At 38.9% G+C, this 12961-nt stretch overlaps 1 protein-coding gene across 20 annotated transcripts in view; it reads left to right on the top strand.

Annotated features, from left to right (window-relative positions):
- The window catches only part of mbnl1 (muscleblind-like splicing regulator 1), a 28247-nt gene extending 16336 nt beyond the window's left edge, over positions 1-11911 (top strand). For 2 of the 20 annotated variants that reach the window (XM_065953999.1, XM_029277360.2), the window contains exons 4-11: positions 954-1193; positions 2195-2248; positions 4033-4186; positions 6158-6193; positions 6937-7028; positions 7439-7483; positions 8189-8260; positions 8463-11911. In XM_065953999.1, coding sequence (XP_065810071.1) covers positions 954-1193; positions 2195-2248; positions 4033-4186; positions 6158-6193; positions 6937-7028; positions 7439-7483; positions 8189-8245 — 678 coding nt within the window. In that variant the 3' untranslated portion in view covers positions 8246-8260; positions 8463-11911. Of the gene's footprint in view, positions 1-953; positions 1194-2194; positions 2249-4032; positions 4187-6157; positions 6194-6936; positions 7029-7438; positions 7495-8188; positions 8261-8462 lie in introns of all 20 variants that reach the window. The other 18 variants (XM_065954008.1, XM_065954001.1, XM_065954004.1 and 15 more) reach the window with 11 other exon arrangements.
- The last annotated feature ends 1050 nt before the right edge of the window (positions 11912-12961 follow it).

Raw genomic sequence — 12961 nt, 5'->3', positions numbered from 1 at the left:
AAAGTGGTTTTCAAAAGCTTTGTAGCAGAGCATACATGTTGGGATTTTGGCCCCCTCTTTTAAATAACATCAGGAGAGTGAACGACTTTGTTTACTCAGAACAGGAGAGTGTAAAGCAGATAAGAAATTATATGAGTAAGTGATAGTAGTAGTGATAATAGTAATAATACATTTAATTTATGAAACACTTTACGTTTAGAACAAACCTCAAGTTCTTAAAAAACGGCATTAAAACATTTATGAACAAAACAGGTAAGAACAACAACACAATAGAAATAATAATAAAAACAGTTAAGAACAGTTCATTTACGTTTATAAAAGGGTCATGTAGGGTCAATGTGGCAGGTGAAGTCCTTACAATCAAAATAAAACTGGAGAGAAATGTCTTTAGATTATCTTTGAGATATACCCATGTGCTCATGGTACCTCTTTTTTGAAAGAAGGTGCTGCCCTCTGGTGTCTCACATATAGATTTTTTAAACATGTCTGAGACTTCCACTGTGACAAACATGTAACAGTTCTTTATTGGGTTTATCGTGTTGGGTTAGTTGGGTAAAAAGTGAAATAGCTGTTCCAAAGCATCAAACTTTTTAGTGTAATATTTTTATAGGAAGTTAATAGTTTTGTTTAAACAGGAAGAATGCCGTAGATATCTACAGACCTTATCTTTAGAGTGAAAGGCTGTTCAAAATGAGGAAGGCCTGGAAGCAAAGCATTTCATCTATTTATTAAACTGCAGGTCTTGTGCATTTTTAAGTGTAATGGATGTTTAAGCTACACACCCTTTGCAAAGTCAAAGTCAAAGCTCTATGAGTCTTACTTGATATGTTCTTAATAAGGACGCAAATACTCAAAGAAGAACATCTTTGCTTGGAACTATTGTTTGGCTACATGATTTGTTTGTAGGCAACTACATTTTCTCATAATTTGTTTCGCTGTCATTTCATTTCCAGGTGTGTCGGGAATATCAGAGGGGCAACTGCTCTCGGGGGGAGAACGACTGTCGCTTTGCCCACCCATCAGACAGCACCATGATCGACAACAACGACAACACAGTCACCGTGTGCATGGACTACATCAAGGGTCGCTGCTCCCGGGAAAAGTGCAAGTACTTCCATCCGCCAGCCCACCTACAAGCCAAAATTAAGGCTACCCAGCACCAGGTGAACCAGGCCACAGCCGCCGCGGCCATGGTGAGCAGTCTGTACACGCAAGGTCACACTCAGTCACGCACACGACACAAAATGAGTTTTTAGATGTATTCAAGGGCTCTCTCTTCATTTAAAATCAGGCAATAAGAAATATTAAATTTCTGTGTTTGAAAGTGTCTCATCTTTCTGGTAGCTAGTTCTGCTTTTTCAAGGTCAAATTTCAAAGGTCAGCTAGTTGGTTTAAGTCCAATCTGCTCCCAACCAGATGATATGAATAAAGGAATCAGACAATAGTACATTATCATTGGCATTTCTGTTTTTTATTTCTTCCTAATTTGACAGCGTTTATAGATTGTCTGTTCCTTTTTCCATGTCATCAAAGACCACAAACAGAGAGCTAGTTCCCCTCTCTCTCTCTCTCTCTTTCTGATGGCCTGGTCTTGTTTGTCATACCTTTGTTTCTGTGCTTCCTCTCTATTACTTCTCTTCCTCTTTGACATTATTAAAAAAATGATTCATTATGCTTTCAGTCCTGTCTCTCAGTAACAGCACCTTTGAATAATAGTGCAGCCACACAGTGTTTCCTACATGCTCTTATTGAAGAAGCCAGGCAGTGAATCGTTGTATGTGACACTGACTATGACGTGCACAGTGAAACAGAAACCTGTGAATTATTCTTTCGGATAATTTTCCTGTTGAATTTGATCAGTGAGACTCGCTTTACAGCAATGATCGTGTAATATTCTCATCACTATGTTCATCCATGGTTTTGTGACGGTGACTAATGTAGATGGTAGTTATCATTGATGATTGTTTAACTGTCCAGCAGTAGAGCTAGTGTTCACACTGTGCATGACTTAGTCCTGTTTTCCCCTTGTATATTGCATTCCAATGATTTGTTTTTTTATTTGTTTTTGTTTTTTCTCACCTATACCCAAACTGCACTGCTGCCCCCATGATGCACCTCTGCTTGCTGGTTTATGTTAATGCGCTTGAACCCCATTGGCCCATTGCCATCATGTGCTCGCTGCCTGCTAATTAAGACTCAGTCGGCTGTCAAATCACTGAAGCGACCCCTCGACGCAACCTTTGACCTGGTACTATGACCTTTCACCTTTTAGCTTGGCATGTGGCTTTGTTGTAGAGCAGTATGTTTAACCAAAGATACCTCGCTATTTTTGTTTGTCGTTGTCTCAGTGCAATGTCTGTCTTTTCCTCCTGTTGATCTGTCATTATTACTGCTGGTGATCAAATGATTGTGGCTCTCTGAATTTAGGTTCATCCAACACCAAACGGTTATCTTCATGTTCAAGTTCTAGGGCTGTCAAACGATTAAAATTTATGATTGTAATTAATCACTGAATTTAAATAGTTAATCGCGATTAATAACATTTTTAATCCCCTGTTTGAAATGACATTATTTTGCATTTAAAAATAAAAACTGTTAGTCTCTGATTTTTTATTTTTGCACTGTATTCAGGTGTGGGTACTTGACTTGCTGTTTGAATTCAATCCTGCTTTTATTTTGAAATAAAGTGAGGACCTTCTGGTAGATCGAAGGTTAACCACGGGAAAAGGAACTTGTTACGGATCAGAAACTAAATGTCAACAGCGAAGCACAGTGTTAAAGTGCAATGTTTGATGTCATGAGGTCGGTATAACTTCTGAGTCATTTGAGCTGTCTGAGAGTTTCTAAAGTGAAGTGAGAAGTTGTTCTTTTCCATCACTGCGACTACAGGGAGACACTGCAGAGGCTTATCCACTGTGCTCCTAAAGGGACAAAACAGCATGCCATTAATTTGCGCTAAGAAAAAGTGCATTCATTTCAAAACCTTAATTAATTGCGATTAACTAGTTAATGCTGACAGCCCTTTTTCAAACACAAATTCAAATGTGGAATTTTGTTTCAAGGAGCCGCAATCAGTTCATCACCTATAGCCTATTTAACAAAAGTCAGCGAGGGCTAGGGAAGTAGAGCTTCTTTAACGGTGCCATGGCTTCAGTCTTACGTCCAAGTCAGTGGTCAGTGTTGTGGAGCAGCTCAATCAAATGTGTGCATGTCTCTGTTACTAGTGCATGTCAGATAATGGATAAAGGTGGGGCTAGAGGAACAGTCTTTAAATCCATACACGAGTGATCCCACCATAACAGATGATTACAGTTCAAATGATTGTTCACTCCATCATCAAATCTTTTCACGGATATTCAGACCTCAAGGATGGCCTCATGCAAGGACTTAATGAACTCACAGAGAATTTTATTGTTGTAATTATTGATGCCTGAAAAATACTTTTCGATGACCCTCCTTCTGTCCCTTGGCGTGAGACCATTTTTGACTCTTGTCTGAGAGTGAACCATCACTTAAACATGGCTTACATAGTTTATCATGGAGCTAGCAGTGCAGCCTCCCTCTCTCTGTGCTTCCTACCTGTTCCACCTCTTGTTAGCAACAGCATTATTGTTTTAATAGTTAATGCTTGCATATGCCTTTAGTCAGCCCTAAGAGTACAAAGTTAATGATCCAATCAGCGTCTTGTTATAATGATGTATATATGAATGCTTGTTAGCCAGTCGCTCCAGTAAGCACCATGCTCCTGCTTGTGTAGTACTTGTGTCAGACTGCTGCTTGCTTGCTACTGATGATATGATGACGTTGTTGTTGTTGTTGTATACACAAGGATGTTCTTATGCTGTTTCTGTGTCCTCTAACGTATGTACTTTTTTTGTTTTCTTTCCCGTTTTTTGCCTCTTTCCAACACACCCTCTCTCTCTCTCTCTCTCTCTCTCTCTCTCCACGCACCTCTCTCTCTCTTTATTTTTCTATCTCTGTTTATTTTCTTTCTCACTGGCCCCCCCCCCCCCCCTCTGTCTGGCTGGGCAGGGCATCGCCCCTAGTGTCATGGCTCCCATGCCAAAGCGGGCAGCCATGGAGAAGGCAAACGGAGCCCCTGCCATGTTTAACACCGGCATGCTCCAGTACCAACAGGCCCTGGCCAACATGCAGTTTCAGCAGCAGGCTGCTTTCCTCCCATCAGGTAGGAATCCCAAAGAAAGCATCACTAGAGCGCTGAACACCCGGCGGAGGCAAGGATCAGCCTAACATGGCTCCTGCTTGGCTTGGGTGAAGCAACGTGGTAGATAGCAGCACAGAGCAGCTCCGGTGTGGATTATTTATAGAAGAAACTTACTAGGAGCTAGAATAAAATATTAAGATTTCATGTAAAGCCAGTGAGGTAGAGCATTCATATGCTGTATAAAAGCTAAAAATGCTTCAACAAATGTGCGCACTGTGCTTTGTATGGCATTGCATGGCCACTAGGAGTAAGGATGGGTTCAATTGTCTGTCTTTCACTAATTGCCTTAATATGAGTACATAACCCCTTTTGTAAGGACCTCAGGAAAAGGAGTTGTTACTGCGGTAATAACTAATGGGCATCCAACCTTAATCAATCAATCAATAAATAGTTACCTGCTCAATCTAAAACAGTGTTTCTCAAAGTGAGGGTACTTTAGAGAACTGTAGATGGGGACTTAAGAGTTTTAATCATGAATTTAAAAAAAATTATTTCATTATGCATTTTTTAGAATAAACACATTTTTCATCAAATATTGATATATTTAGGGCGCGCTGGTGGCGCAATGGTTAGGGCGCGCGTCCCATGTATTGAGACTCTCGTCTCGAGCGGTAGGCCCGGGTTCACTTCCACCTGTGGCCCCTCTCCGCATGTCATTCCCCGCTCTCTCTCCCTGGTTTCCGACTCTATCCACTGTCCTCTCTCTGAATTAAAGGCACGAAAAAGCCCAAAATAAATCTTAAAAAAAAAAAAATATTGATATATTCAATGCAAGACATTTCTTTTCAACTGTCACAGGAAACGCAATCATGTAAAGTTTATACTTGGTCGCTTCGTTTTTTACATTTGAGCGTTTATAGTATTGACCTGCTGAATGAATGTTACAGCAGAACATCTGAAAAGTCAGAGTGAAAAACACAGCATACAAAATACCAGAAGTGTGGGGTGCTGATGGCCTAGCGGTAAGGTCGCACCCCTTGTACGGAAGCTTTAGTACTCGAAGCGGGCAACCTGTGTCCAAGTCCAACCTGCGGCTCCTTTTCTGCATGTCATTGCCCACTCGCTCCTTCACGATCCACTGTCCTCTTTGAATAAGGGATAAAAAATAAACCCCAAATAAATCAAAATACAACTTAATACCATCAGTATGAGGTGGAATAAGATTTAAAGCTGGTCAGAAACCCTCCTCAGGCTTTGTGTGTTAAAGCAAAAGTGGTTAAGTAAGCAAAGTACTGATGGCTAATGATGTGTTGTCTCTTTTTATATGCCTATTTTCTACCAAATACATTATTCTCTGGTTCGAGGGTGTCTGGCTGCAAAAGGAAATATAACAGGAGGTAAAACAGTTTGAGAACCACTGGTCTAGGCCCTGCAGGCTGAATGAGGAAGGCATGGATGTTTGTAAGAAAAAGAACAGAACTGCCTAACTTGTAACAAGTTACATGTTTGTCAAGTAAAAGTGTCCTTGGTGTGATCACTCATATTACCACTGCTGGGGCTTTGGCTTGGGCTGGGAGGAAGGGGCCCCCGGGTGGTTGTGGTTCCTTATAGTATGCCTCAGATTGGCAGCAAGCTGCAAAGTCTGGCTTCTTTACATCTGCTGTTCTCCTCACTTCTGTCTAGAGTGTGTATAAAATATGGTAATTGTTACAATCACAGTTGCACTAACACTCTTGTTGTAGTACATGTGTATATGCATTGCTCTTGAGACAAAAAGTTCAGATTCACACTCTGATTTGATTCAACAAGATTGCTTTATGATGCGTTCACCACTTCGCCTTTTATTCCAATCACTGATGACTGTGTCCAAGAGATATTAACCTTTCTTCCCACCTTATCTCTCCCCTCACTCTAACGAAAACCTTGTGATGGGCCTGTTTTGATTTCTCTCCCCTATCCAATCCACTTCCTGTTGCACTGCATGATGGGCAGGCTCAATATTGTGCATGACACCTGCAGCCGGCGTTGGTAGGTTCCAGCTTTCCTTCTTCAGTTACCTGTTACCTCATGTCTGTGACTCACACCCCATCCAAAATACAATCCTGAAATGTACTGTCTTGTACTCCAAAAGACTCATTTTGATTTGATCATGTTGTGTGTATACATTTTCTGAAATATTAGAGCATAGGCAAGAGTCAACAGACAGAAAAACACATTTTATGACATTTAAATGTTCTAAATGAGCTCTATGCCAGCTGTTATTTTTCATAGTATTAACGTGAAAGACCTTGATTATGTCTGTATCTCTATGTACACCTACTGTATATCACTTGACCACTCTTGTGCTCATACTCGTTCTTAACTTGGCTTTTGGCTGAACTTACCTGACACCCACTAAAACCTTTTAAAACACAGAGGGAGTTCAATTATAACCTTCTTCTTGTCTTCTCTGCCTTAATGAGTCGTATTTTTGGAACTTTCAAAAATTAAGCTCTTATCTGGTGTTTACCAAGAGAGTACTAAGTTGATATTTTACTACTTATAATAGTGAGTCAGTGCTTCTGCTGCTGAGTTACTGTGTCACATCAAGTTCTCAAATCACAAGACCTCTTATCTTTGACGGCAGAGAGAAGAAAGGGATCCAGTTAAATCGAATTCACCCTCCTCCTCCCTCTCTTCTCCTCCTCCTTCCCTCATTTGCCTGTTGTATGTATGTGGCTACACTGCACCTCTGTGAATTTTTGCTTACATGATTTTCCCTCCAAAAAAAGTTCCCATGATGCACGGTGGTAATCCAGCCACTGTGTCTGCAGCCACCTCATCTGCCACAAGCGTTCCCTTTGCAACCGCCTCCACCAATCAGGTTTGCACCTCTACCGCCTCACCCTGTCTCTCGCTCTCTCTCTCTTGCTCTCTCTCTCTCTCTCTCTCTCTCTCTCTCTCTCTCTCTCTCTCTCTCTCTCTCTCTCTCTCTCTCTCTCTCTCTCTCTCTCTCTCTCTATGTCTGTCACTCTAAATGCACATGGAGGATCTGGGAATGCTTGTGTCTTACAGCTAGGGGTGGGTTGGGTTAGAGGCAGTACTCCTTCTTGTTGGCCTACACAAGAGTCCAACATGTGTACACGTATTAATGATATCAAAAGTTCTGAGGCAATGTCCTTCATTTTACCTAGAAACAATGTTCACATGTCTCCCAGTTTATCTTATCACACTGTATTGCATTTAATGTTTGTCCTCATTGTAACCTCGATTCTTGTCCTTTCCCATTTTGAGGACTCTTCCTTATCAAAGTTGACTACCAACGAATACATGCAATTGGTATGTATGAGGTAGTTGTTGTTTTTTTTACATTTTTTAAAGAGCCATTTGCACAGCTTGTGCCACAGTCGCTATCTGTGCTCTTTCGTGCTTGGCTTTTCATTTACATTTTTCTTTTTTCGCTGCTGCTTCCAGCACCTAAAGCATAGCTGTTACAAAGTCGAACACATTCATGATTCAAATCAGGGAAAGGTTTTTTAAAACAGATTGAATGAAGATGTGCTACATTCTGATTTCATTTCTGTCCAATGTAATTTGTAAGCTACATTGCATAGTGTCATAATGCCAGTGAAGAAACGTCTGATAGGATGAAGCATCATGTTACCCGTCATGATCCAGGGCCAGTTCTCATTTTATTGTTGTGTGCAGGTCAACAACATGGAGGACTTAGATTTGCATGGGGGAGTCACCTCACTGACAGTTTCCCGTTGACCCCCTCATCTCTCCTTTCCTATCAAGCCCCCTCTCCCCCTCCCTCCTGCCCAGGAGTGTCTGTTAATTTGTATTGACATCTCACATTGGAATGAAACTTTAGCTATGATGCTTTTCTACCTTGTCATCTACGCTTTTTCATTGATTAACTCATCTTAATATGAACAGATGTTGCTGCATTGTGATTTTGCTGTCGGCTAACTTCCACTTTTAGTATTCTCAGTTTGGGATTATCTCTTTGATCTCTTGGTCTGTTTTTTTTATTTCCCACAGATTCCAATAATATCTGCAGATCATCTGAGTAGTCACAAGTATTTGACTCAAATGTAGTTCCTCTCAAGAACAGTGAGTTCCTTTTTCAATCCTCACATTCTCTCTATTCATTACAAAGTCGATGTTATGTGCATCCATTTAGCTCTGGTTTAAGATCGTGCACATAAAACACAACTTGTAACAGTCATTTCTGTCTCTCTCTCTCTCTCCCTGTAGCATAATTTACACAGTTTAATGTATTACTTACTAATGTGAAATCGGTTATATCTTTCAGATCAAGCGAATGTGTGCTGGCACCGTCCAAGCCAAAAGAGTTCAGCCTTTATGTACATAACCTTCAGAATGTCAAGCAGCGGGGCGAAGAGAAGGGTCTGCCATCTCTGGTCTCATCACACGAGTCAACATCAAGGGTGCAACATGTGATTGGTGCCATCTTCCCGCATAGACACATTTTTTTAGTCAAATTCAACGTCCAGCCGAGAGAGGAGGATATCTTGGTGCCGCGGTCATTGTGCGAAACATTACACCTCTGTCTCTGACTAAAACAAAGCACTCAATTAGTTCTAAATTATTCTCATCACTGCATGCACAGAGGGTCAAGAGCGTGGTTGCACAAAGCAACATCCAGTGCTGGTACGTTAGTAGACCAAGATTTTTCTTTCCCTTTTTTTTTTTTTATTCGTTCTGCTTTATTATTATTATTTTAATTGATAGCCATATTTCATAGTTTACATGTGAAATGCAAACATGCACCTTGAATTTGAATACAAAAGTGAAAGGCACAACGATTTAAACAGGAATTTTGTTGGCCAAAAGAATTAGGCATGTACAGTATTGTGTTTTTATGGCTACTAGTGAAACTAGATGTTGAAATGAGGGTCTTGGACATATGAATGTTCTGGTTAAACCAACATACCTGTGTACCTTGAAAGCACAGCCAGGCTAGCTTTTTTTTCTCCTTACCTTATCATGTGCCATCAAGGCCATACAGCTAAAACCAGAGTGTTATCTCAGCAGTGTTATTTGTTTACCGAAGGTTCAAGTTTTGTATGGCTCTTTTTGTAATGTTTTGTTTCAGAATCTCCATTGTGAGTGTTTTTTTTTTTTTTTTTTTTTTTTTTTTTACTCTTTTACTTTGTTTCTCTAATCAATCAGTTTTAGAAGTGGGTTTTTTGTGCCTTTTTTTTTTTTTTTTTATGTTTTTTCTTTTAAATCAAAAATGGAGGGTTTTTCTAAAGTTTGTCATACCTCTTTTCAGAGAGTAGTGTTGTTCATGCTTGTTGGGATTAAGAAGTCCATTGACTCTAAAGCCTGGTAGAGGGTGTAGCTTCGATTGACTGTGTGTTCCCCCTCTTTTAAAGAGGAGTAACTCTCAAACTGTGTCTCCAAGAAGCACTGTTGAGCATTGCGTTGATGGGAATTTTAAAACAACAGACCCAAAGGTCTATTAGGTCATTTTAACCACGTGTGCACTTGACTGATTGTTTGTCTGCTCACCCTGTTTGAATTTCACAAGCCATCCTCAGTGAACTTTTACTTTTGAGGAGATACAACACTTTCTCTGTGTGTATTTCATTCACCTGTAGATCTGACGACAGAAACCAAAGCACACTTTTTCTCCCAGTCGTGTTCACGAATGATTACAGCAGCATCTCTCAAAAGGCTGAAACAATTAAGGAAACATGTTTATCATCTTCATTCATTTGCCCATTTTATGATCACTTATTGTTTCTGTTTTCATAAAGGTGTGTAGTATGTCTTTACCGATTGTAACATACCTAACAAAGCCTTAGATTACAATTAATGGGCCTTAGCCCAATCAATGTACTTTCAATCACCATGCAGGTAAAGAACACCAATGATGTTTTATAGTTCTCTCACATGCCGCATATGATCTTTTTTGATCTTCTATCGATGTTAAAGTAACAATTACTCTCTTAAATTTCATGTGTTATGTACTACTTAGGATTTGAGTCGATTTGAGGTATGTAGTTGTAGATTTTTTTTTTTCTTTATTTTTTGCCTTACTATATATTACTTGACAACAATGATATAGCCGTTGTAGATTTTGAGGTAGTATGACATTCATAACTTTTTCAAACCATATAAATGATAATGTGTTGAGTCAGTTTGAAATATTCACCTTATTCATATAGCTGGATGTCTTTTTTCAGTTAATGTTACATTATCAGTTAATTTTGTTGATAAAGAGTTTTGTTTTTGATACAAGGAATAAGATCAATTCATTTGGTGCCACAGCAGCATCTCTGAGTAGACAAAAAAAACAACAACTAATGTTTTAACCAACTTAAGGTTTCCTTGATCATGTTTTAAAATATATTGTATTATATTATAAATTTGCCATGTTTTAGAGTAAAAATTATTTTCTACTGTATCCATTTCAAGAAGATATGTACTTTTGTTTGAATATTTCTTAAGTTTGCCCTGAATGTCAGGCCAAAACGAGCAGTGAGATTGACGGGTGTTTGGATGTGAGATTAGGAGCGAGAAAGCAGATACTTCTCCAGATATGAGGAGTACCAAATGCTGCAGACATGAGTTCTAACCTAAGGGACGAAGGTTGACTTTTTGCACTTCTGTATATAGTCAAATGAACAGAGAAAAAAATGTGTATCATATTGAGATATTATTTTGAATAAAAAAAGATCTATAATTATAAGGAATTTTGCTAGATTAATTTAAAATTCTTAAATTAGAAGACCAGCTAAAAAAAAAAATTGCTTGCAAAGAAGGGCACTAGTTTCTTGGCCAATGCATTCAGAGAAAGCTATATGCGCTTTTTGACTTTCTTTATTTTTTCAGAGGCTAGTTTTGCCAGGGAATGTTGCAGGGAAGTATATATCCCTGTGTCATGCTTACTCCATCCCTCTTGTAGGATCACACATCCAGTGAAGTCCATTTAGCATTTGTTGGACTTGGTCATGCAGTATTGCTGCTCCCATGGTACAGATGATACATTCAACTATCAAAGTTTATATTCTATTATAGTTTGATTTGACTGCATGTTAAAGTACAATTCTGCATAGATATGTAAAGAAAGATAAACACATTCAGAATACAAAATACACAGTAATATGTTTATTTTTTATCAAGTATACGTACAGTAGATAACATCCACAGTGGGAAGAAATAATACTTCAGAAACAAGTCATCTTACTCTTGTGTGAAAAGATCATTTTCCAAGCAATCATTTTATTTAAACAGAGATCAAATATTAGCACTCATCCACCCCGGATACTTTCTCATAGACAGATAATAACAGTCGACTCTGACTCACAGGAATATGTTGTTGCTATCATATCTGTGCTCTCAGCAGGAGAAGGCTCAACACACCAAATGCTTGTTTGGCAAACTTAGTCTTTTCAAATGAATGTAACAGTCACCGTTCAACGTGTTTGTGACTCGAGGCTGCTGTTAAGTCGCTACAGAACCAAAGCACCATTTTTTTCTCCAAACCAGATGTTCAGTCATATGCCGACTGTAACCGAGGTTTTTCTTCCCTGCTGAGGGCACACGAACGCTTTGACTGCTTTTCACTTGTAAGTGCAACCACCAGTTATGTATTTGCTAACAGTTGCCACACAATAATGTACTATTCTGACTTCAGATTTGTTTATGCACATTTTATTGTTGCCATAATTGACTCTTGCTGTATGGATGAAAAAAAATCTGAATAAAACAATATTTGATTTGCTCATGCAACAGTGTTGTGATCACTGCGTCGTGTGTTCATTTTACTCACACTTGTATTTGATCCATGTAAGTTAATGCCACTTACAAATCCTCCTATCTGTTTTATCTTGTAGATCAACATGAAAGCATTTGTTTCACATAACCTGTTGGTCTATTTCATATCAATAACATCTAGGTCAGTGTATGAGATGTTTCCTTAACTTCACCATTAACAACACTTTGTTACCTTGAGGGTTCAGAGTCAGAAAGACTGGAGCAGCTCCACAGAGAGACCCTCGTGTATGACAGAGGTGCAATGTCAAATGAATAGTGCTCATTGCAATTATATTTAGATTGTGTGCAATATCTGGGTCAGGACTGATTATAGTAAAGTATGATGAAGCCTACATGCACTCCACATGGCTCCCACCGGTTACATTCTGATGACATCAGGGCTTTTGTTATTTATATCAGCTGCTCGTAAAAAGTTGAACATTTTTTTTCCATACAACACAAAGAACCTTCTTTTGCTCATAAATGGGCTGATTAATGGTTTCCTAAAACAAGTACAAATACAAAAAAATGAAGAAATAAGATAATAAAATCATCAATAAAGATCAATGGATATCCATAATTCAGTTTGCCATTGATTAATATAGTATTTGTACTTGTTATCATCATGTACATGGTGCAGAATTTTAAGTTCAAAACATAATAAGAAAAGAATGCATTTCTGTTAAGTTAATCAACAATGTAGTTGAAATAAAATAAGTATAATAATTTATACTTTATTAATCCTGCGAGGGGAAATTTGGTTTTACACTGTTTAATGAACATGAACACACACATAGGCCGAAAATACATACACATGCACAAACAGGATCCTATGGACATGCACTAATGGAGAGGTCTGAGAGTGACAGTGCTGCCCTCAGCGAGTGCTTCAGAGCGGTTTTGGGGTTCGGTGCCTTGCTCAAGGGCACCTCGGCAGTGCTCAGGAAGTGTAGTTAAATAAATACAAAATACTGATTACACTTTATCATTCTAGTCTTGTTATTCTATCATAAAGCTTTAAGCATG

Source organism: Labrus bergylta, chromosome 4 (assembly GCF_963930695.1).
Source record: "Labrus bergylta chromosome 4, fLabBer1.1, whole genome shotgun sequence".
NCBI lineage: Eukaryota > Metazoa > Chordata > Actinopteri > Labriformes > Labridae > Labrus > Labrus bergylta.
Note: the sequence above shows the minus strand (reverse complement) of the source record. Positions and strands in the feature narration are given on the sequence as shown.